This window comes from Camelus ferus, chromosome 11 (assembly GCF_009834535.1).
Source record: "Camelus ferus isolate YT-003-E chromosome 11, BCGSAC_Cfer_1.0, whole genome shotgun sequence".
NCBI classification, from domain to species: domain Eukaryota; kingdom Metazoa; phylum Chordata; class Mammalia; order Artiodactyla; family Camelidae; genus Camelus; species Camelus ferus.
Window position 1 is genome coordinate 58,775,291 of NC_045706.1, and position 26,292 is coordinate 58,801,582.

A 26,292-nucleotide genomic window follows, 5' to 3' on the forward strand; every position below is an offset into this window, starting at 1 on the left:
CTAAGTTCTAGCTAAGTGCCAAGCCCTTTACTTATCATGGAGAATTCTAACACGAATGTTCCTATACTCAAGGAACTCATGGTCTTAATTCCATTTTAATAAATCTGATGATAGAAACACAAAGAGAACAGATAGATAAAGAGTTAAAATTCAATTTAACAAGTTCTAGATAGAAGCTGTCATAGGGAAAAAATAAGGGAGAGAAAACCATACAAGATTTAAAAAATAAAAACACCTGAATCTTAAAAAATTCAACTTTTACATTAGGTAAGTACTGGAAATATATATATCTAGATACCCACCAAGGCTTAGCAATTTGAGGCAAAACGGAACATACATGCAGTTACAAAGTGAACGTGGAAGCTGAATTGTTAGCCTGAAATGTACGGGGAACCGCTGGCAACTGAAAAGCAAGGGACTGACCTGATCAGAATTTATTTTACAAAGGTGTTTCTGCTGGCAATTTGGAGGAAGGTTGGAAGAAGTTTTTCAGGAGAGAAAAAAAGAAAGTCAGAAGGCTGTCGTAATAAACGAAGTGGTTCTCGGGACATGGACAGCAGAGAGAAGAGAGAAATAACACATACTTGAGAGCTCTGGGGAGTAAAATGGATATAATCTATTGACAGAATAGTCTGGAGAGCACAGAACAGGTAGGTATTTAGAATGATCCTGATTTCTGCTTAGTTAAAACTAATATTCAAGGAGAAAGAGGATAGGATGAATATAGAACAGGGAATTTTTAGCTGAGTGCAACTATTGTGTATGCTACTATGAGAGTGGGTATATATCATTATACATTTATCAAAATGTAACGTGTAACGTGCAATACTTGAATGAGCCTGAGGTAAAGTATGACCTTCAGTTAATAATAATGTATCAATGTCGGGTCATCAAATGTACCACACTAATGCAAAATATTACTAAGAGGGGGAAACTGGGGGAGAGAGTATATGGAAACTCTCCATACTTTCCATTCAACCTTCCTGTAAACCTAAAACCATTGAGGAAAATAGTCTATTTTTCTTATTTTTTTAGTAGAAGGTGGTAGAAATACCAGTTTGAGGTCTCCCAGCATCTTGGGCATACTGCTTTAGCTTAGCCATAGAGAAGGGCTATCTTCTTGAATACAGTCAACACGGTAAGCCTGTGGAAGACTTGTCTCTACACTTCCTTAGGAACCCAACATCTGCTTCCAAGGACTGACTCCAAGCTTTCAATGTTTCTTTCACAACAAGATGCTGCAGTTCTAGAAGTGACAGGAGAGGAGTGGGCATGCATCCCATCCCAGGAGCTGCACAATCCATTTGCCCCTTAGGAACCCAGCTTTCCTGAATCAGATGAGTTTTGCTAATATATTGTGCATTCAGAAGCCTGAGCCTGAATACAAATTCTACAGCCAGTTTGTGCCTATGGATGATTTATCACAGCTATAAAGTCTGGAGCTGATTTTCAATTCCTGAATCTCATGGTTCCAATGTGAAACAGGACACAGACTGCAAGCTGCATTTCATACGATTCTAATGGATCCATGAATATGGGAGCAATAAAGAAATAATAAATAATAAGGATGAAAAAATAATAAATTAAAAGGATACCAAAAAAAAATCAAAACATGTAGAAAAATCTCCAATGTGACCTTTTGAAAAAGGTGTCAACACTTTGTCCAGCAGGAGACTGACATGTATACCCAACATAAGCCTTTGCCTGCAAGATAAAAATAAAGAGAGAAAAACAAACAAACAAACAAACAAACAAACAAGCAACAGAGCCAATGCCTTCTCTGCATACAGATCTGTAAGTGGAGTATGATTAGAAGAACAGGAAGCACAGAATACAAGGCTTCAGAGTTTAAGGGTGACATTCCTCATTCCCAGCTATTGCAGACACACTTCTAGGGATGTGCAGTTTATCACCACCCAAGGGTGTTTACTCAGCTTCAGACAGGTCTGACGCCAGGAAGGGACTTCTTTTGTTTCTGAGCTAAACTCTGTATCTTGAGTTGTCCTACCCAAAGTTCGTCATTCTCTACAGAGGAACCAAAAAGAACAAATCTGCCTTCAAAAATTAATTCATCCTTTTAATATATATATGGCATACATATCATGTGCTATGGACTGAATGTTGTGTTCGCCCCAATTCACATGTTGAAGCCTTTACCTCCAACATGATGGTAGTTGGAGGTGGGGCCTTTGGGAGGTAACTAGGTTTATTGAGATTAGGTCATGAGGGTGGGGCCCCATGATGGGATTAGTGACCTTATAAGAAGAGAGAACATTGCTCCTTTTCTCTCCATCATGTGAGGACACAGCTGAGAGAAGCTGGCCATCTGCAAGCCAGGAAGAGAGTCCCCACCAGGAACCAAGTTTGCTGGCATTGAGATCTTAGATTTCCCAACCTCTAGAACTGTGAGAAATAAATTCCTTTTGTTCAATTTTATGATGTGTGTGTGTATATATATATATATATATATATATACACACACACACATATATACATACATATATATATATACATACATACATATATATATACACACACACACACACACACACACACACATATATATATATATATATATATATAATTTTTTTTTTTTTTTGTAGCAGCTGAGCTATGCCAGGCATTGTGCTAAGCTTTGGTTATACAAGGGGGGACAAACAAACTCAGTCCCTGGATCCATGGAGTTTACCATTTAGAAGGATGGAGGCATATTAAACAAAAAGTAAACATATAAACACATAGTCACACAATGTGACAATGGCTGAGAAGGAAAGGTACTGAAGAAAGAGAAAAAATAGAAAAGGCATATCTTTCTAAACTGATGTATCCAGGAAGGCCTCTGTGAGGAGGTGACATTCAAGTAGAGACTTGAAGGATGACTCAGCGTTGGCTGGGTCAAAAAGCACAGAAGAGTGTTCCAAAGATATGGACTAGCTTAGTGAAGGCCACAGAGCAGAAAACAACCTGTCATCTTTAAGGAGCATATGCTGAAGCCAGAGAAGCAAAAGCGCTCAAAAATGAGACTAAATAAAGTTAGACAGAAGGCATGCAGGATGCCCCTACAGCTTTGTAGAAAGTCTTGAAATAAAGTAGTACTGGTCTTCCAACTCTGTTCTTCTTTTTCAAAATTCTGTTCCCCATTCTAGAACCTTTAAATACATATATTCACACACATATATGCATGTATAATCTTTTCCATTCTTTTTTTTTAAGCCTGCTGGGATTTTTATGGGAATTGTATAGAATCTACAGCTCAATTAGGAAGATTTGCCATCTCAACAATATTGAACATTTCAATCCATGAATATTGGATATTTCTCCATTTATTTAGGTCTTTCATTTCTCTTAGTGACATTTTCCACTCAGTTGTCTGCTAAAAGTATAGTTCTTATACAATAAAAACAAATATATTCCTAAGAACTTTATGCTTTTGATATTACTATAATTTTTCTAATCTGTTTTCCAGTTGTTGGTTATTGGTATGTAAAATACAACTGGCTTTTTTGTATAGGGACTTTGTTTTGGGCAGCCTATGAAGATTTATTTATTAGATTTAATTTTATTAGAAGATTTTTAGGATTTTTAACAAAGATAATTGTGTCATCAGAAAATAAAGACAATGTTACTTCTCCCTTTCAAGTCTGTACACCTTTTACTTCTTTTATCGCTTGTTGGTCAGACAAGGACCCACAATACAATGTCGTGGGGAAATGCAGTCAAGGTGTCACCATTAAGAACACTGTTAGAAGTATGTCCCCTGTCTGTGCCTGTTATCCTAGTATGGAAGTTTCCTTTTATGTATTTATTTAATAATCATGAGTGGGTTTTTAATTTGGTCAGATGCTTTTCTGTATCATTTGAGATGATCATGTAATTTTTGTCTTCTACTTTGTTAATATGGTGAATCATATTAATTGGTTCTCAAATACTGAAACAAACTTATATCCCAGGAATAAAACTCCAGTTTGGGATTAACATATACATACTACTATATATAAAATAGATAACAAAGACCTACTGTATAGCACAGGGAACTATATTCAATATCTTGTAATAAACTATAATGTAAAAGAATCTGAAAAAGAATATATATATATATGTATAATTGAATCACTTTGCTGTAAACCTGAAACTAACACAGCATTGTACATCAACTGCACTTCAATGAAAAAAAACTCCACTTAAATATGACATATTATCCTTTTTATATATTTCTAGATTCAACCTGCTATTACTTTATTGAGGATGTTTACATCTAAATTCAAGAGGTTTATTGGGCAGTAATTTTTTCTTGTAATATCTTTTCTGTTTTTTGGTATCAGAATTATGCAAGTTTTATTAAATGAATTAAAAAGCATTTTCCCCTCTATTTTCTGAAATGGTCTACAATTAGTGTTATTTAGTTGAGTGTTGGATAGAACTCAACAGTGATGCCATCTGGATCTGGCATTTCATTTGTGGTAAGGCTACAAATCCAATAACTTTAATAGATATATTGATATTCAGATTTTCTCTTTTTAAAATAGGCTTTTGTAAGTTGTGTTTTTAAAGAAATTTATCCACCTCATAAGTTGTTGAATTTATTGGCATAAAGTTGTTCACGATATTGTTTTATTATTCTTCCGACATCTAAAAGATCAATGGTGAAATCCGCATTTTCATTTCTGGTATTAATAATTTCAGTTTTCTCTCATTTACTTTTCTTGATTAGTCTTGCTTGGGGTTTATCAACTTTATTAAATTTATCGAAAACCGACTTTTGACTTTGCTAATTTTCTATTTATTATACATAATCTATGTCTTTCTTTCTTTAAAATTACTTTGAGTTTAGCTTGTTCTTTTTTTAAAATCTTTTTTAAGGGGGAAACTAACAATCTTGAATTTAAGCATTTTCTGTTCCTCACCTGGGCATTTAAGGCTATAACCCTTCCTTTAAGCACTATTTTAGCTGCATTCCACAAATTTCAATATGTTGTGTTTTCATTATCACTTACTTAGAAATATTTTTTACGCTTCTTTTGTGATTTTTTTTTCTTTGACCCATAGGTTTAGAATTATGTTATTTAAATTTCATTGGGGATTTTCCAGATTGTTGATTTTTATTGATTTTTTTTTGAAGGCCACCATTTTTATTGATTTTTAATTTAATTAGAGTGATAGAACATACTCTGTAAGAAATCTTACTCTTTTGAAATTGGTTGAGATTTAAATCCATGGCCCAACAAATGACTAGTCTTAGTGGATGCATACTTGGAAAGAACGTGTATTCTGCAATTGTTGGGTACAGTGTTCTATAAACGTCAAGCTGGTTGACAGTTTGTTTAGCTCTTCTATAGCCTTATGTGTCTTTTGTTTACTTGTTATGTCAATTTCAAAGAGAATGAAATTGAAATTTGGACTATATCAGACGTTCCTATTTCTCCCTTTAGATTTGTCAAATTTTCCATTATGAACTTTTATGCTTCATTATAAGGTGAGTACATATTTAGAATTGCCTTGTCAGCAAAACTGGTTCTTTTATCAGTATGTAATGGCCCTCTTTAACCCTTGTAACACTCTCTGGCATAAAGTCTACTTTGCCTGACATTAAGACAGCTTCACCAGCTTTCTTATGGTTCCTGTTTGCATGGTATATCTTTTCCCTTCTTTTTCAATCAACCTGTACCTTTATGTTTAAAATGCTTGTAAACAGCATATTTTATAGTTGTTTCTGATGATGGGAGGGCTAGTCGGATACTCTAAATGACATGATGAAATAACAGGTAAGTCCCACATTCTTTTTCTTGAATACCATTAATATGCACCACCTTCCTTTTCCAGTTGGTGGTACCCTCAAAGGCAAGAACTGATGGATAGCTCAATTAAAATGTATTTGTTAGCTGCAGCCAATACCTTCAGGCTATTAGAATTTTATAGATCATTTTTATTTTCTAATTGGAGGCAGTGCTTTCCAAACTTTAATGTGAATAAAAATCACTTAGAGACCGAGTTAGATATAAATTCTGATTTATGAGATCTGAGATAAGTCCCGAGATTCTGACTTATGCCAGCACTGTTGGTCTGTAGGCCACACTTTGCATAGCAGGGATGTGTGGGACCTGCTAGCTCACAAGGAGTCATCCAGGGCTTCTACGTCAGAGGATACTAACCTCAATGACTTGATGGTGAAAGGAGGGGTATCTGAAAGTGTGAGGCCAGCAGGTATAATAAAACAGAGGATGGTGGGACCAGAGGTAACCCGAAAAATGCTAGCCCCACCAAAGTCATTCAAATTTAAATATTTAAAACACTGCTGCCAAAACAAACAAACAAACAAACAAACAAACAAACAAAAAACCCAAAAACCAAAAACACGTGAGGTAAATTCAGGTCATACCCAACAGTTTATGATTCCTGTTCAATGTCTTTATCCATATATTAATTTCAAAAATGGAATCCTCACATTCAAATTGATGATAATCCATGTGTAAACACCCTTTAAGTCCAGTTAGTAAAGAGCAATCGATCTATCTTGGCTTTGGCCATGACTTCTTAGATACAACACCAATAGCATGATTGATTAAAAACATGTTAAGTTGGCTTTACTTGGTCTAATTGATATCTAGTGCTGCCCAGTTCATATTTTTTCCCATTTTACCCACAAAGATATCTTAAAATTTACACAAGTCTTCATAAACCTATATATTTTCCCATACATACATATGTATGTATATAAAATGTATATAGTACAAAATTTATAAATATATATGTATGTATTTATCGTAAGACTTTTACTTATCAATAATGTATTTAAGGTTCCCATGTCTTTTCATGGCTTGACAGGTCCTCTCTTTTCAGGGCACTGAATCATACTGCATTGCCTGGATGTGCTCCAGTTTATCTGTACATTCACCTCTTTAAAGACATCTTCATTGTTTGACAATTTAAGTAAAGCTGCTGTAAAGATTCATGTGCAGGTTTCTGTGTGGAGATGGAATAAAAGGGATGGGAAGGAAGAGGAGAAGGAGGAAGGATTAAAGAGAGGAAGAGAAAGGGAGAAAGAAGGATAGGAGGGTGAGAGGAGGAGAAGGAGAAGAGAAAGGGAAGGAAGAAGGTGGAGGTGATGAAGACGGGGAAGAAGGACATGGAGAGAAAGGGGAAAACAGAGAACAGAGTGAGAAGGGAAAGGGAGGAAAGGACAGAGGAGAGGAGGAGAAGATGAGTGGGGTGTTACCATGCTTCTCTGTAGCATTACATACAGGAAGAGCAGGGGAATAAATTCTGTAGAAATCAGGCAATGGAGCAACTTCTATGGAATATTAAGGGGAGAAGTTGTGACACAAGAATATTACACCCAGATACGTTTAATTCGTGTATACATGCAACAGAAAAAGATTCTCAGGTATGCTGTCCCACAAAACATATTCTTCTTGCTAGATTTATTTATTGCTCAAAGAGCTATTCTAGCTGAACAAAAAGTCATCAAAATAAATGAACAATGGCTAAAGCACAGAATAAAGGGACATTCAACAAGCACTGAAAAATTTTGAACATAGAATTCAGTCCAAATAATGACTATAAATATGGATGAGATAAAACAGAAGAATGCAAATGTCAACTATATATCTTAGAGAAATCATAAAAGATTTAAAAGCATAAGAAGAAGAAAAGGAAAAAAAATCAGAGTAAACTGAGTCTAAAAATCTCCGAGTCTACCAAAAAATGACTGAGTAGGTGGAAGAAGAAAAAAAGACATTCTGTTATCATCTTACAAATGAAGAAATATGAAAATATGGTTTCACTCTTGATTCTGAAATAGAAGTGGCCATTCATGCAAATATGAGCCTAAAGGAAACCTCTGAAAGTTAAGAGGATGCTTAATTTCTAGTGGGGGGGGGTAGGGGGGAAACACAGTAACAGCAATGGGACTGACTGCTAAACTTTACAAAAACAATTCAGAATACATATGTAAACATGATAGCAGTAAAAACAAATATATTTACATTGGAATACCTGTCAATCAATTGTATGTCAACACATTAGACAGCCTAGATAAAAGGGACAAATTTCTAGAAATGTACAACCTACCAAGACTCAATCATGAAGGAATAGACTATCTGAATAGACCTAGAACTAGTACAGAGATTTAATCAGTAATGAAAAAACCTCCTAACAAAGAAAAGCCCAGGACCAGATAGCTTCACTGGGGGATTCAACAATTTAAAGAAGAATGAGCACCGATCCTCCTCAGATCCTTCCCAAAAAATTCAAGAGGAGGGAGCATGTCCTAATTCATTCTACAAGGCCAGCATTACCTTGATATAGAAGCCCCAAAAAGACACTAAAAGAAAAGAAAACTACAAACCAATATTCCTGATGAATACTGATGTAAAAATCCTCAACAAAATACTTGCAAAATGAATTCAACAGCATTTTGAAAGGATTATGCACTATTCCAAAGAAGGATTTATTCCTGGAATGCCGGAATGATTCAACATACAAAATTTTATCAATGTACTATACCACAATAACAGAATGAAGATACAAACCACATTATCATCTGAATGCAGGAGAAGCATTTGACAAATTCCAACACCCTTTCAGGATAAAAATACTCAACAATCTAGGAATAAAGGGAAACAACCATGTAACAATGGTTGAGAAACCAAAAGCTAACATCATACTCAATGGTGAAAGGCAAAAAGCCTCTTCTCTAAAATTAGGAACAAGACAAGGATATCCTCTTTTACCACTTCTACACAGCATAGTACTGGAAGGCATAGTTAGATAACTAGGCAAGAAAAGGAAATAAAAGATATTCAAATTGGAAAGGAAAAAGGAAAATTATCTCTTGTCAGACAACATGACCTTATATGTAGAAAATTTTAAAGTTAGGCACACACACGCAACTATTAGAACTAACAAATTAAGCAAAGTTTCAAGATACAAAAATTAACATACAAAACCCAGCTTCATTTATATACATTAACAATGAACAATCTGGAAGGGAAATTACAAACACAATTCCAGGTATAATAGTATAAAAAAATGAAATACTTAAGAAGAAGACAAAAAGGTAAAAGGCATGTACAATGAAAATGAAGTTTTTTTTAAAAAAATTTAAAACACAAATATATGAAATTAATTCTGTATTCATGGATTGGAAGACTTAATATTGCTATGGTGTCAATACTGACTAAAGCAATCTATAAATTCAATGCAGTCACTATCAAAATTCCAATGATGTTTTTGGCAGAAATAGAAAACCCATCCTAAAATTCATATGGAATCTCAAGGGACCCTAATAGCCAAAATAACCTTAACAAAGAGCGAAGTTGGAGATCTCAAACTTCTGAATCCAAAATGTCCTACAAGTCACAGTTATCAAAACAGTATGGTACTGGCATGATGACAGACATATAGACAAATGAAAGAGAACAGACAGCCCAGAAATACTGCCCCATGTATGGTCAAATGATTTTCAACAATGGTGTCAAGACCATTCAGTGAGGAAAGAACAGTCTTTTCAACAAATGATACTGGGAAAACTGCATACACTCATGCAAAGGAGTGAAGTAGGACCCCTATGTTAGACCACATTAAAAAAATTAACTCAAAATGGATCAAAGACCTGAATATAAGACCTAAAACTATAAAACTCTTAGAAGAAAACCTTTGGAAAATGTTTTATGACATTGGATTTGCTGATGATTTCTTAGTTATGACAAGAAAAGCAAAGGCCATAGAAACCAGAAAGAAACAGAAAAATTGAACTTTATCAATTTTTTTTTAAATTATGCATCCAGGCAAACTATCAACACAATGAAAAGGCAACCCACAGAATGGGAGAAAATATTTGCAAATTACATATCTCATAAAGTATTAATATCCAGAATATAAAAACTTCTACAGCTCAATAATAAACAAACAAAAATAACCCAATTAAAAATGGGCAAAGAGTTGAAAACGACATGCCTATAAAGAAGGTATGCAAATAGGAAATAAACACATAAAACTATGCTCAACATCACCAATCGTTAGGGAAATGCAATTCAAAACCAAAACGAGATGCCACTTCATATCCATTAGGAAAGCTGTTATGAAAATGAAAAACAAAAACAAAAACAAAACAAAACAGAAACTAGTATTGGTGAGGATGTGGACAAATTGGAATCTTTGTGCCTTGTTGGTGGGAATGTGAAATGGTGCAGCTACTGTGGAATACAGTAAGGTAGTTCCTCAAAATTATTGAACATAGAATTACCATTTGATCCAGCAATTTGACTTCTGCCTATATACCCCAAAGTACTGAAAGCAGGGACTTCAACAGATACTTGTATGCTTGTATTTATAGGAGCATTATTAAATAATAACTAAAAGATGGAAGCAGCTCAAATGTTCCTGAACAGATGAACAGATCAAGAAAATGCAGTATATACATACAATGGAATGTTATTTATCCTTAAAAAGCAAGGAAATTGAAGACATGCTGAGTGAAATAAACCATAAAATTTCAACCAAAAAGGTCTTATTTCACTTATATGGAGTACCTAGAGAGTCAAATTTATAGACAGAAAATAGAATTGTGGTTTCCGGGGTCTGGGGAAATGGAGAATGAAGGATATTGTATAGACTTTCAGTTTTCAGTTTTGCACAATGACATGATCTACAGATGGATGGTAGTGATACTTGCAGAACATTGTGAATATACTTAATGACACTGAACTGCACACGTAAAATGAGTAAGATGATAAAATTTATGTTACGTATATTTCACCAAAATTTAAAAATGAAAAAACAAATGTATTTTAATAATATATTCTAATATCTAAAGTTGTTTTTTTAAACATGAAATTTATGCAATAAGTAAGAAACTAAAACATAGCAATTTAAAAACTAAATATAGAAGACTGTGTATTGAATAAATTGGAAAAAATTACCTCCCAAGAAGGAAGGGATCAGACAGTTTCAAAAATGAGTTATTACCATAGGGGTGGAGTGGAACAGAGTGATACAGGAGCAAAGTTTTTGTATACTATTAAAATAAGTTAAGTATTAATCCAAGCTAGATTGCTATAAATTAAGATGTTTATTGTAATACCTAGGGTAACCACTAAGAATATTACTAATATATATATATTAATAATAATATATATATATAATAAAAGAAACAACAGGGAATTAATAAAGTGGAATGAAAAACATATCTAGTTAACGTAAAACAAGGCAATAATGGAGAAAATGAATGACAAAAATATTTAAGACATATATAAAACAGCAAAATGGCACAAGTGAATTCTTCCTTATCACTAATTACATTAAACATACATGGATTAAACTTTCTAAGTAAAATGTAGAAATCAGTAGAATGAATGAAAAACCATAATCCAACTTTATGCTGTGTAGAAGCAACTCACTTTAGATTCAGAGACAAACAGATTGAAACTACACAAAAGGATAGAAAAAAAAATCTGTGCAAACAAGAATCAAAAGAGAACTAGAGTGGCTATGCTAATAATCAGAAAAACTACACTTTAAAGCTAAAATTTTTATGAGAAACCAAGGACATTACATAGTGAGAAAGGGGTCATCAATAAGAATATGTTTCGTCTGGGTTTTGGCACCAAAAAAAAAAGACTACGTAACAATTACAATTATAAAAATATATATACCTAATATACGAAGCAAAATTGATCAAACTGAAGGGAGAAATAGGCAGTTCTACAAAAATAGTCGCAGACTTCAATATCCCACTTCCAATAATTGAGAGAACAATTAGGCAGAAGATCAAGTCAATGGAAAACGTGAGCAACACTGTAAACACTGTAAATTACACTTGGTGATGAAACAGATATATGAACTGCCCTATAGCTACGAAAAATTTAATTCACAATTTGAAAGTACAAAAAATATGAAATCTCCAAGCCTAGATGGTTTCCCTGGAGAGTAATACCAAAGGCTTAAACATGAATTGACAGCAATTTTACATAATCTCGTCCAGAAAATAGAAGATGAAGGAAGATTTCCTAAATCATTTTATAAGGTCAGGGTTACCCTGGTATCAAAACCAGACAATGACAGTACAATAAAAAAAACAGTATAAACCAGTATTTCTTATAAATTTAGATGCAAAATTCCTCAACCAGAATGTCAGCAAACAGAATCCAACAATATACATAAAGAATCACAGACCATGACAAAATGAGATTCATTCAAGGTTTGCATTTGAAAAACAATCAACATAATCTACCATATAAGCTAAAGAAGCTAAAGAAGCTAAATAAGCAAAATCATATGATCATGGCAAGGAATGAAAAAAAATTTTTGACAAAATCCAACAGACAATCATGATAAATATTCTTGGCAAATTATTATCTATTGGCTTAATTCAATAACACCTATAATGAATGCAATTCCTGTTAAAATTATGGATTTTTTTTGTATAGACATAGACAAACTTATTCTAAAATTTATATGGAAAGTGTAGGCCCTAGAATAGTTAAAACAATCTCGACAAAGAAGGATAAAATGGGAGGAATCACTATGCTCAATACTGAGGCTCACTCTACAGATAGAGTAAGCAAGACAGTTGTGGTATCAATGAAAGAAATAAAGAATCCAGAAATTGACCCACACAAATATGCCCAACTGATTTCTGACAAATTTAAAAGCAATTCAGTGAAGGAAGGATAGGTTTTTTTTTTTTTAATAAGTGGTGCTATAGCAATTGGACATCCATAGCCAAAAATAAAAAAATTTAAAAAAAAGAGAGAGAGAGAGAGAGAACTCAACCTAAATCTCACACCTTACACAAAAATTAACTCAAAATTGATTGTGGACCAAAATGTAAACTGTCAAAGGACAAAATTTTTAGAGGAAAAAAAAAAATAGAAACAAGAAAAAAAAAAAAGCCAGGAGATTATCTTCAGGGTCTAAGGCTGGGCAGAGAGTTAGACTTGACACCAAAAGCATGAGCCACAAAAGAATAAATGTACAAATTGTACCTCACATGAATTAAAAACTTTTCTTTGTAAGAAACCTTGTTAAGAGGTTGAAAAAACAAACTTTAGAGTTGGGGAAAATATTTGCAAACCACACATCTCGTATAGAACCAGTATCTAAAATATACAAAGAACGTTCAAAATATATTAATAAACAATCCACTTAGAAAATGGTCAAAATACATAAAGAGATATATTTCATCAAAGAGGATATACAGATAGCAATAAGCAAAGGTGTTCAATATAATTAGCCATTAGAGAAAGGCAAATTAAAATCACAGTGAGATATCACTCCATGCCTATCAGAATGGTAAAATAAAAAATAATGACAACAAAAAATAAATACTGGCAAAGATGCAAAGAAATTGGATCATTCCTACATCATTAGTAGTAATGTAAAATGGTACAGCCACTTTAGAAAGCAGTTTGTTCGTTTCTAATAAAACTCAACATGCTATTACCACAAGATACAGCAATTGCATTCTTGGATATGTATCACGTATTAATGAAAATTTATGTTCACACAAAAACCTACACAGAAATGTTCCTAGCAGCTTTATTCATAATTACCCCAAACTGGAAATAACCCAGAGGTCCTTCAGTGGGTGAACTGTTACACTGTGTTATATTAGATGCTACTGAGCAATAAAGAGCAATGAACTGTTAATACACACAACAACCTGAATGAATCTCCAGAGAATTATACTGAAAGAAAACAAAAATCCCAAAAGGTGTGATTTTATTTATATAAAATATTTGAAATGATAAAATTTTAGAGATGGGGAACTGATTAGTGTTTGGCGGGTGTTAAGAACAGGACTGGAGGGGAATATGTGTGAATGAGGTGGGTGTGGTTATAACAGAGCAACACAAGGGATCCTTGTAGGAATAAAATTGTTTAGCACCTTTACTGCAGTGGTGGATACAGAAATCTACAAATACGAGAAGACTACAGAATCAAATGCACAGACACACACATACAAAGAGAAGTGAGTACAAGAGGAGAAATCTGAATAGAATCAGTCAATTGAATCAATGTTAATATCCTGGTTTTGCAAAATGTTACCACTGGGGGAAACTGGTTAAAGGATATTATGAGATCTCCCCACGTTATTACTTACAACTGCCTATGAATCTATAATTATCTCAATTAATATGTCAACTAAAATAAAAACTAGATAATATCACACTGAATTTTGAATCCTAGTCAAGGAGTCTCAATTGTTTCAAATAGGCAGTTGGGAGCTATAGAAGCTAGTTGAGTATGCATGACTTGATTAGAGCTTTGGATGAAAAGAATCAATATGATGATAGTAAGTATGATGAATTAAAGAAGAAACTACCAATGGCGGGGACACTGAAAACCAGGATCGGGGATCAAGTAAGAGGTGATACTGAAGTGGACATTGCACCCAAGGACGTGTAGACTAGACCTGTGCCTTTGGTCACTTCAGCAACCACACATCCAACACACGCTCTCTTAGTCCAAGTTTTTTTGTAATTCACACAGTATGTGAGAATCTGATAATAAAGCAAAGGTAGTTCTGAGTTATTTCATTATGTTGAATTAATTCTTTTATGCCATGTTTTTAACATTCTGGTAAAAGGCAGAAACATTTTTAGTCCTTGGTTTCAATAATATTACAATTTTATAACTGTAAATGAAATAAGTTTTCTAATCACTGTGATAATTGGCATGTTTTTAAAAATAATTTTAGGTGTTTGAAGATTGGAAAAATATATTAGACTTGTGATTTAAATTAATTTTAATTAAATGTTTAGAAAATTTTGATTAAATTTATAATCAACAATTTTAAGTGTCTGAGGACCTTTAATTTGTTAACTTTGAATGTTTTGATTTATTAGTCATATAGCAGACTTTAAATGTTCAAAGAAATATTATTTAATGAATTTGTACATGTATTTAATTGTGTATGAAATAAAATACAACAGGAGTGAAGTTCCTCGTGCATTTAAAGGTTACCATCATCAAATTGCAGATCTGGAATCCAAGTCCTTCTCTGCCTCTGTGACAACCAGGCTGCCCTGGACAAGTTTGCATCCTCTCTCTACAGTCAGATCTGGAAGGAGCAATGGATCTTACCTTATGGGGTTGTCCATCCTGGACACTGTGAGGAAGGCAGCAAGATTGGCTGTGTAGGAGGAGCACACGATGAGGGTAAAGAGCCACCAGCTGCCCATCACGATGCGCATGGCCATGGAGTTCACTGAGGACTCACCACCTGCAGGAGGCAGGTGAAGAGCATTGGTCCTGAGCTTCCACTCTCACTCTCATCCCCAGGGAAATTATCTGCCCCGCGGCCAGGATCAGGGAGCCACCCTGGTGATGAACTGGGGAGCTTGAAAGTGATGGCTGGCTGGTTATGGTGGGCGGTGACAATTCTGGGGGAAAAAAAAATCCTAAGACCACCAATCTTGGAAAGAGATGGAGGACCACAAAATACGGAAAAGCTCCGACTGGCATTTTTAGTGATGTGATATATTTCAAAAGGCCAAGAATTGAGTTCTGAATATCAAAATCTTTCAGTTAGAAGAGTCTGCCTCACTGTGTGGAGAACTCCCAGAGCTGAGACCGTACAGAAGGTCCCTTTCCATTTTAAATTCCCATGGATTAGGCTCAGGAATTCTGTAAATGTAAAATTACCTCCTACCTGCAGTGTTCCCTCGCTTTCTTTTAAACCTCAGAAATGAGATGTACCAAATCACTTTTATTAATATGCAGCCCTCAGTAGATGACTTTTTCTTTCTCTAGGCTTTTTCAGAAATCATTGCATGTGACTTTTAGTCAGAAGCTGCCTCTTTGAGGCCACTTATTTCTCCTTGGTCCCTTAGGTGATAGCAGAAAAAAAGCTTCTCACTGACTATTCGTATGAAACCTCTCAAGCAGGTAATGCGTGCTTTGCCATGCCGCAAACAGGGCCAGGACTCACGTTAGCAACTCTGCAATCTGTTGTTTCTGGTCAAAATTGCACAATCCTGCAACCCCTACAAGTGCTCTCCAGACTCCTCAGAGATAGGAGGTTTTGGATCTCAAGAATGGCTGAAGTACTGCTTAGGTGATTGCAAAACAATTGTGATATTTTTATCCCATTAAGACTTCAAATTTAAGCAAGATACAGTTTTCATCTGACAACTCCGTCTGCATAACAATCAGTCTAATGTGGCAGGGGAGGAAAGTGCCAAGCAGAACTCCAAAGTTAATTTTATCTAAAGTAGAAAATCAGGATTTGAAGTTAAGTTCCTTGGTGTCATTATTGCATTTAGTTCCTAGGTGACATTACTCAGAGAAATTGGATGCAGCATGATATCAGTATGACCTTAAAGACTAAATAAAATTGCATTTGCAATGACTTTGGCGAAATGCATCTAAGAACTTTGCCAATGGACAAGTTCTTCCAGACCCCCTGGGGCTATTTCAACAGCGGGGGAAAACCAGGAGGGTACCTTGCTGTACGAAGGCTCCATAGACGATCCAGATGGCACTGTGTAAGGTGGCAGAAGTCGAGGGTCGGGGCTGGGCAGCAGTCTGGGCCCGCACAGCCTGAATCCGGTTCAACACGAATATCAGCACGCCAACCACCGGTATGGCTGCCGCGATGCAGGCCCAGACGGCAAAGTCAAACGGAGCAAAAAGGGAGAAGATGCTGATTTTCTCCTCTGGCTTCTTGAGGAGGATCCCCACCGAGTAGTCCATGTAGCGCTTGCTGAAGTCCACCACGCTCTCGCGCTCCGGGGTGATGGTGATGGCGGAGATGGCCAGGTCTGCCCTCTGAAAGGCAAACCCATCTCATCAACGGCGGTCCTCAGCTTACTGCTGGGTGCCACCCTGGCCGACGCCTGCCCTCTCTGCCCTTTGGGTTGTTCTGTTCAGAGGAAAGGGAGTCAAGAGTTGACCCCTCGTGACCTTGAATACTGTAGGGAAAATCCAGCGCTAAGTTGTCTGTTCTTACCTCCTTCACCTTACAAATTTCTCTCCCAAACCCTAAAAACTCGTGGAAACCACTTCTGGAGGAGAGAGTCTATAAACCATCTTCATTCCTGTGCGAATTGCAGTTTTTCTGCACTTTCTTATTGGTCCCCCTAGCGAACTCTCTCTCTTCCTGGTATTTCCCTCTTGCTGTGCCCCAGCGCCCTCCGACTCCCTTCTATTTCCTGCTGCATTTAGCTACCTCTTTCCTATACTTCAAGGCCACAGGGACACTCCATTATTCTCATCAAGCCTCTCCCAGCTCCATTAGGCCACACAGATAACTTTCTTTTCTAAAACACTTTACAAGTTCTCTGGTGAGTTGTACAGCTACCTCGAATCTCATTCACATATCAGTCTTAGGTTGTTTCATATGCAGACTGTACATCAGACAGTAACGTCCTCTAAGAAAAAAGGGGTCATCTACTTCTTTTGATCTTCCACCTCCCTTAACTCATGGCTTCTCAGACATATGGGCTGATTCTTCCTTGAGGAAAACCGTGCTGTGAAGGGGCCCTCTGGGCATCCAGTGCTGTGACCTCACACGTACCTCCCAAGACTTTTGCTTTCCCAGATGGGCTTAATTTAAAAATAGGCATATTACTTAGCCATAAAAAAAAGAATAAAATAATGTCATTTGCAGCAACATGGATGGACCTAGAGATTGTCATTATAAGTGAAGTAAGCCAGAAAGAGGAAAAAAAAATGATATCACTAATATGTGGAATCTAAAAAAAAAAAAAAAAAGAAGGACACTATGAACTCATCTACAAAGCAGAAACAGACTTGCAGACACAGTAAACAATCTATGGTTACCAAGGAAAGGGGGTGAGAAGGTAAATTTGGGAGCTTGGGATTTACAAATGTTAGCCACTATATATAAAATAGACTTTAAAAAGTTTCTTCTGTATAGCACAGGGAACTAAGTTCAAGATCTTGTAATAACCTTTAATGAAAAAAATATGAAAATGAATATATGGATGTTATGCATGACTGGGGATTGTACAGAAATTGACACTATAATTGACTATACTTCAGTAAAAATAAATAAATAAATAAAAATAAAAATATATATATAAAAAATAGACAAAACCTCATTAAGGTGGAACTAGACTCTGAGGTTAAAGCTACCAAGACTGGTGGAGCCTCGGCTTCTCATGCCTTGGTGGATGTTGGCCGGCAGTAATAGACTTAAAGTACCTGCTTCAACCTCAAGCACGTTAAAAGGTACAGTGACCATCTCCGTCTTGGCTCTTGGGCCTCTAAGTAGGAGGCGTTGTGAGAACCAAGTTTATTTTAGAATGACCAGTTGTGACAACTGAGCCAAACTACATGTTCAAATGGGAGAAAACTACACAGAAAGATTTTGTCAGGTCTAACATGTGGGCTGGAGGGGGAGATGTACTGATGTTCTAAACTGTGAAAGCCAACAACACACCTAGAGTAAGGAGAAAAAATGTTGGAGGTGAACATGTCGCCGCACAGACTTGTCACAGCTGTATCTCTGGCTCCTGCTTTCTCTTCTCATAAACCCAAGATCCAGGGAGGGGTTTTTGTTTTGTTTTGTTTTGTTTTGTTTTGTTTTGTTGTTGTTTTAAGGATTCAGAGAGTTTGGGGCATATTTAAGGACTGAGAAAGTGACCTAGTGGATCAGGGTAGGTTTACAATACAGGATGGAAGGAAATTAATTTATGAAACCAGGTCCAGGGCACAAGGGAAACAACTCATGGCACAGATGGAGGGGTGAGCTGTAACAGGGGGAAAAACACTCCCCTCTCTGAAACTGGAGGTGAGGGCATGTGTCCCCAGATGTGAATTTCACAGGAAGTTGAAGTAGAACTTCATGCCCAGAAGTCTCCATTTCTTTCCTGAATATAAGACGACTTTTTTTTTTTTAATTTAGTATAGAAGATTATTAGGTGGCTTGAAGAGGAAGATAAATTTTGGAAACAGTCTCTAAGAAACATAGCCAAGAGGCCCAATAAAGAACAAGTTAAGGAACGTGGGCTGTCCTGAAGGCCTGGCTGAGATGGGAGGCCACACCCTGTCCGTACGTATCCATCTGGACAAATTTGCGATTTTCTCTTCTAACTGTGAAGAGCAACCAGGACGTCAGAGTCAGAGGGTAGATAACAGAATCAAGTCAGGGTTTCAGTGCAGCAAGAAATCAAGAATAATTTAGGAGACTCACAAAGGATGAAGGGAGCAGGGGTTTGTCTGGACAACCACAGAAGGCCCACCAGGCGGGAGAGGATGCGGCATCAGAAGGGCACAGAAATCTCAGAGAAGAATAAACCTCAAATAGCAAGTGAAAAGGGCCAGACACAAAAGTCCACATATTGTATGACTCCATCTGTATTAAATGTTCACAAAAGCAAATCTATAGAGACAGCAGATAGACTAATGGTGCCTAGGGCTGGGGTTGGGAGTGGGTTTAACTGTAAATGAGTATGAGGGATCTCCTTGGGGCGATGGAAGTATTGTAAAACTAGATTATGGTGAAGGTTGCACAACTCACTAGATTTCCTAAAACTCGTTGAATTATACATCAGAAATTGGGTGAATTGTTTATATAAATCATTCCACAATAAAGCTGCTGTTTTTTAAAGCTTAGGAGAAACTAGAGAGAATATGGGCCTCGTGTCTATCTTTAGGGGTTTATAAAGCAAAGGGACTGAGTTTTAGGGACAAAGGCCAGAAAAAGTCAGCAGGTGGACAGGTTGCAGTCATGGAGTGGGACAGTGACAGCAACATGTAAGACGCTAACAAGATGCATGGGTCCAGGTACTGGAGCAGAGCACGAGCAAAGGTCACTGGAGGTAAGAGGGTCAAAGCACTGGAAGCCCAGGGTTGTCTGTAGGGCTGTCAGAAATGGCGAGACTGATGGCCATAGTCACACTGGACAGGGAGGACTTGAGCAGATCCACTATCATAAATGACTGTCAGGAAATGATCCAAGGGTCAGTCATGGGACAGCAGGGGCAAGGATGGGGACACAATGAATTGGCTGCATGCCATGAGTCTCAACGAGGATCCAGGTTCTACAGGAAGGTGGAAGAGTAATGGCTTGATATTAACACGAGGAGCTAGGGAATGCCACCTCACTTACATGCGGCGATGCAGACACACCCGCACACTCATGCACACATACGCATGCATGTGGACACACACATGATATAGACATCTACTTGGGGGCTGTGAAGAAGAGAATAAGCAAGCACCAGTCCCCACCACGAGAACTGGGTTCTTATTTCAGCCCCAGTGTGGGGATGGGTTTTATGAAGGGTGTATTACACAGCAGACACAGTGGATGGGTTTCAAAGGAACAGGCACAGAAGGAAAGCACAGAGCGCCAGGGAATGAGAAAATAAAAGAGTAAAAATGGATACAGCAAGGAGGAAGAGGGTTGAGGAAAAGAGGGTCTTGGTGTGTGGAGAGTGGTGACTATATTCTTTCCAGCTGGGCCCAAGATTCCAACTTCACAATGGGCCCAGTTAAGAGATTAGCCCGGAGGCAGACGAGGGTGCCCCTCCCCGGGGACCTGCTTTGGGACCTACCTTGCTGATGAGCTCCCCGATCATCCCGTTCCAGGAGGTGTTATGGAGCTGGTGACCGTACCTGCCATCGGGGGCCTGGTAAATCTCATATTTGAAGCCCAGAGCCTTGGCCAGTGCATCCAGGACATCAATGGAGAACCCTTTGTAGCGCTTGGGCTGACCAAGGATGTTCTCAGCCACCATCACGAAAGGCTCTTCCTGAGGACAACAGAATGAATGTTCTTCAACTCAATAACAGGTTCATTAACACACATCTTCCCAGGGTACTGATGGAGAGACCAAGCCAATGAATCATAACTTCAGAACATTTTGGATTTACCCAATTTAGGCCTGGAGTCTGAACCTCTCTTCCCTTTCCTAAAGCACTTTATGGAGACTCAGGATACAATACACAGGAAAGTCTTTCCAACTGGTTTGTTGATGGAGGAACAAAGATTTACTTGTCCTCTATCATCCGAGACTCAGCCCAGAACATCATCTCCCAGAACAATATGACTTGTTTTCATCCCTTCATTTGTGACATTCAGGACTCTGTGCTTAGGAAATGCCATAATTCTCCAGGACCCACATAAGAAATGGGGATACTTCTCATCCAGGATAATAAATGACAATAAAGCTCTGTGATATTGGACTGAGAGAAGACAGTATTCCATCTATCAGACTGTACTAGGAGATGGATGCTGAGTCACAGGACAAGGTCACACCACAAGTCAAGGACAGGATGGGATTAAACCCCACAGGGTCCCATCCAGGGTATGTTCACATTCACACATTTTGTGCTGTCACATGTGATCCTATAGGGCACGCGATCATCTGGAAAACACCCCAACCTTCCCTACCACAGACCTGTGAAACTGAACAAGATGGGGCCTTTTGCAACAGTCCCAGAGACTACACCTTATTAATTTAATTTGGGGGAGGGGTGTAAGGTATAATGTGTATTCATGGTGTGCATGTGGGCAATGCAGGGATACTGCTGTCAAAGATTTCTAGAACCCAGGGGGCGCTCATGCTTGTTAGGACAGAGGGGAATGATTGGATCATGTCTGACCAGCTAATAAAAGATAAATCTAAAATGTCTCCTACAGTTCAGAAAAGGCAAAGAACGAAATGGAAAGGAAGATGCCTTCTGAGGTGTCTGAAAGATGTAAAAGTCTCTGATTCCAGAACAACTGTGCAGAAATATTCTAACCAATGGTCTTTGCTATGAACTTTGTGTCACACGGGCCCATCAAGGGTGTTGGGTTCTGGAAAAATGTCCTCCCAGCATCTTCCTGGGGGCTCTGGCTACTAGTAAAGCTCTTTTAAGGACTAGCAGTAGGTCAAGATCCTGTAGACATCCAAGAACAAGTGTAGTTGTGTCCATTCTGGAGCTCAGCACTGGATCTGGCCTAGAGCAGCCCTGTGACCTCCTGTGGAACGTCTCAGAGGCTTCAGGGCAGAATCTCCAATCTTATTCTTCCTTCATTATCCACAAAATTCTCAAGAGTGAAAGGTCTTCTGAAAGCTCCAGCCACTACTTAAGACCCCCTTCTCTCCAGACCCAGCATTAGGCCAAACAGAGAGAAGCCTCTGGCTCAAAAGCCTGAGTGGTGGCCCTCCCCATGTGCCCATGATCCTACCAAGACAGTCACCACTTTGAGAGTCAGTCCTTGGAGGCGGCTGCCCATGGGCCTCTCCTGCAGGCTGCCATTCAGACCCTTCTCTGAGTCCCACGTCGCCAGCTGTGAAGGAAAAAGGGAGTGTGAGGGACGGAGCGGGCACGTGTGCACATCTTAGGAACTGCCTCCTAATCTGGGCTCCTGAGTCAGGCAGATAGGCAGACAACAGCCCTACGAGTTTCCCAGAGACCCAAAGCCATCTTAAAACCTTAGAAAGAACAAAGGTGGGACAGACAGAGTCCCACCTCCTCCGTCAGCTCATCTGGATCTCAAGGACTCGCCACCTCCTTGAAATGAAACCAGTTGGTAAGAACTTATTTCTGGAATGAACGTTTATATCCAATTTTACTCTGTCCACCTACTGAGGCTATGTCACTGTGTCACTCACAAAGTGTCCTCTGTCTTAAATGACTCCTTTGACTTGCCCAGGCCAGGAGGTTCTTGAGTGCAGCCGCTGCCACCACCAGAGCAGGATGGGGCTCAACAGTGAAGCAGGTAACAAAGACCCACGTGGACAGCTGTCCTGCACCCACATGCCTACTGCAAGCAGGATCGGGGGCTCACTGTCTGTCTTCACTGTAGTGTGAACTTCATGATTTTGCCTGATAGGCAGGTAGAGGCCAAGAATAGCCGTGCTCTGGGTCTGCTGTACCTCCTGAACTGCAGAATCTGTCCAGTAGCCTGATGCATCCCTGACAGGCACCTAAGGGGGTCAAGAAGACCCCATCCTGGCTCAGAAACGACAGGAGACATAGACGTTCTTCGGACCGCTTCACTTCCCTGCATCCCTGCAGGGCCTGAGCAACAGCGATGCAACCTTTGTCTGAGCAACGATCCTCAATCATTAATTGGTGAGCTGTAAAAAGATACAGAGACTGGCCCCATCTAAGGCCAACAGAATCAGGACCTCAGTGCTTGGACACAGGAATATTAATGCTTCCCCTATAATCTTCACTGCAAACCTCTGCTCTTCTAGGTCACTGGGTCTCTGACTTCACCTCGTATTAGAATCTCTAAAGAGGGCTTTTAAAACATACCAAAGCCTGGGCCCCACCCCTAGAGATTCCAATTTAATTGGTCTGGAGAAGGCTGGATATGGATCATTTACTTCGCAGGTAATTCTAATGCAGGGCCAGGACTGTGGAAGCAGTGATCCACGAACCGTAATATGCAGACTGACCACCCAGGGATGTTGCATGCACTTTCTGATCCTGGGGCCTAAGATTATTCCTGTCTAACAAGCTCCCAGGTGCTACTGCTGCTGATCCATAAACCATCATTTCAGTAGCAAGGGCTTAAAAGATCAGACTGACACAGACAGATCTACCCTACATCAAGGAAAACCCACAAGACCCCTAGCTAGGCTGAGTGAAAGAACTATTCCTCTGTGGAGAAGTGCCACCAGGTGCCCTAAAGGAGCCACCCATAGTGCCACTGAAGGACACTCCTACTCTCCCAGCATCTCTGAGAGACCACAGTTCCAGAATCTGAGGGACTACTCCACCTGGAAGATACTAGAACCTGGAGGATGAAAGCAGGAACATCAGAATGAGATACGTGGTTCTAGGACCAGTTTAAAGGAACCTGGAAACTCCTGCTGTCACTTCGGACACGATACCAGCTAAGACCCACTCCACCCTAAATAACAAGATGCCTGGCAGTGATAAATGAGTCATTCAGTTAAGACCACAGCCATCTACTCCGAGGAGCTCCCCACAGCCACCACTCACTAATTTGGGGGCGTTGCAGTGAAGACGAAAGTTAAGCTCTACCCAAAGTCCTGTTTAAGGACATCAAGATGCCATACTCTGGGAACTGGTATAGTGAGAACGAAACATCATGGCTATTTCTCCAATGGGTCTTAGGAAATAGCCTTGGGACCCAGAATCCATTAAAATGCTAATGCAAGGGAAAAGACAGACTCAGACAAATAGAGTCAAGGTGTTGATCCCTGCATTCTTTGGACCCTTTGCTATTGGACTCAGGGGACTCTGATGTGTATCTGGGCAGCCTGCATCTCATCCCCACAACTGGTTAGCCCAGGCACTGGGGTTGCTTAACCCTATGTGTGATCTGCTGCACCTCCTGGGTTAGGTGGTGTTATAAAGTTTCCCTTTACTACCCCAATGATTTACAGAGTCATAATGCAAGCAATCTTGTCCCAGTGATGACACGCCAGCTCCAGGGACTGGATATTCTACTCTGCACCAGGACCTGAATGCCTAACACCTGCTGCCAAACCTCCTTGGCACTGGTGAAGGGGCATCTGAACTCTGTGCCGCCCTGGCTTGGATCAGTACCTGGAAATGAGGCTCTGTGTAGCACTGATCAACCAGTCTTTACCTGTCCTTCTATTGGGATTGTAATTATTCGTGAGTACTGAGACTGGAGGCAGGAAGAAGCAGTTGGGATAAAGCCCTGTCCTTCTAGGGGTTTAGCTCCAGAGAGAAGGGCTCTGTCTCTCAGTCCCTGTCCACAGCATCCTCTGCTTCTAGCCCGCTGCCTGGCTCAAGGCAGCAGCACTTCTGCGCCAGAGCATTGCAGCAGGCTCCCCATTGACCTCATTACCCCCAGCCTCTCTCTCTTACAGTCCACCTCCATTGTATTTATAATAATAATAATAATAAACCTCAAACATGAACTGTGTTAATTCCTAATTACTCCCCATTTCCCAAATCCCTCCCCTTTCTCATGCAGATGGTGTCCCCTCCTGACTCTACATCCAGGTCCTTCCGCCTAGGATGCCATTTCTCTTCGGCTGGGTCTGGTAAACTCTTCTTCAATTTTTTAAAAATAACTTGCTTTCACTTTTGGACAGTTTTAGATTCACAGAAAAGTTGCAAAAGTTATGCAGAGAATGTCCCTACGCTCCTTGCTCAGTTTCCCCTGTTGTTCAGCTGTTACATCGGTGTGATACGTTCCTCACAACGATGAAATGTCGAGTTCAATCATCACCATTTATTTATACAGAGCTGCAGCAGGAATGACCCCTAGCAACTTCCCTTCTGGACCTAAGTCAGTGCTATTTGCGTTTCTTACTCTGTCCCCTGGGATCAAAACCCTGTCTTCAAAAACTGTCCAGAGTCTCAAGTACTTGGATTGGACTTGGCCTCGCTTATTCCCATCTCAAGATTTCCAGCCTTGCCTTCAATGTCATTTCTCCTCTTGAGGATCAATTCCCACGTACTGGGATAGACTTGGGGAACTTGGAGATATTAAATTAGCATGAGTTAATAGATCTATGTTCTAGGTGTTTCCATTACTTACCTGAGTGACCTCAGCACATTTTACAGCACATTTTACACTCAAAATATAAGAGACAGTCAACAAATATTTTGGAATAAATTTAACTTCCCTGAGATTCCACTTTCTAATCTATAAAATGGAATAAAAATACCTTCCTTGCCCACCATGTTGAGGGGCTGTTCAAAGGAGAAAATAGTTTTGAAATAATGTTATAAAATAATTTAATTAATAATCATAAAGTAAAGAATCAGGATATAAAATGGTGTGTACCACACAACCTTAATTATTTTTTTTAAAGGTAGCGGAAACAACGGGAGGAAATATGTTAAAATGTAATATTTGGATTTATCTTGGTGGTGAAGTTACAAATAACCATGATTACTTCTTTGTGCTTTTCTATGTTTTTAATAGGTTTTTCATTACTTTCACAAGAAGGAAAACAAGCTTTTGATAGAAATAGCAAGCACGGGGTGATGAAGCAAAATCCTCTCACATGCACTTGTATGACTGAAGCTGAAAGCAAGGAAGTAATCAAAGTAAATTATCTGTTGGTGTGTCAAGGCCAGTCTGAGAGTCAGAGCTTAATAGCTCAGTCCTCTTGAGACAGGAGGAAAGAGGGCAGGGCACAACCACTAAAAGAATAACATAGCTGTTGAGGATGCAACATAAACTGGTTAGAACCAACTAGGCCCAAGATGGCAGAAGATTCAACTTCCAGTAGACCTTGAGCCTCATTACAGGCTCACTGTAATACGTTAGCTGCTAAATGACACACCCACAGGCACCATGACAGTTCCCAAGCTGACGGTAAAAGGCCAAAAATTGGACAGGGGCCCAATTCTTGGGAATCCCAGCCCGTT

General features: G+C 38.7%; 1 protein-coding gene across 3 annotated transcripts in view; it reads right to left on the reverse strand.

Moving 5' to 3' along the window:
• Positions 1 to 26,292, reverse strand: part of GRID1 (glutamate ionotropic receptor delta type subunit 1) — a 611,661-nt gene that overhangs the window by 86,827 nt on the left and 498,542 nt on the right. For all 3 annotated transcript variants that reach the window (XM_032491610.1, XM_032491611.1, XM_032491612.1), the window contains exons 8-11: positions 22,148 to 22,249; positions 20,526 to 20,723; positions 16,446 to 16,770; positions 15,085 to 15,223 (exon numbers count right to left, since the gene is read on the reverse strand). In XM_032491610.1, coding sequence (XP_032347501.1) covers positions 15,085 to 15,223; positions 16,446 to 16,770; positions 20,526 to 20,723; positions 22,148 to 22,249 — 764 coding nt within the window. The remainder of the gene's footprint in view (positions 1 to 15,084; positions 15,224 to 16,445; positions 16,771 to 20,525; positions 20,724 to 22,147; positions 22,250 to 26,292) is intronic.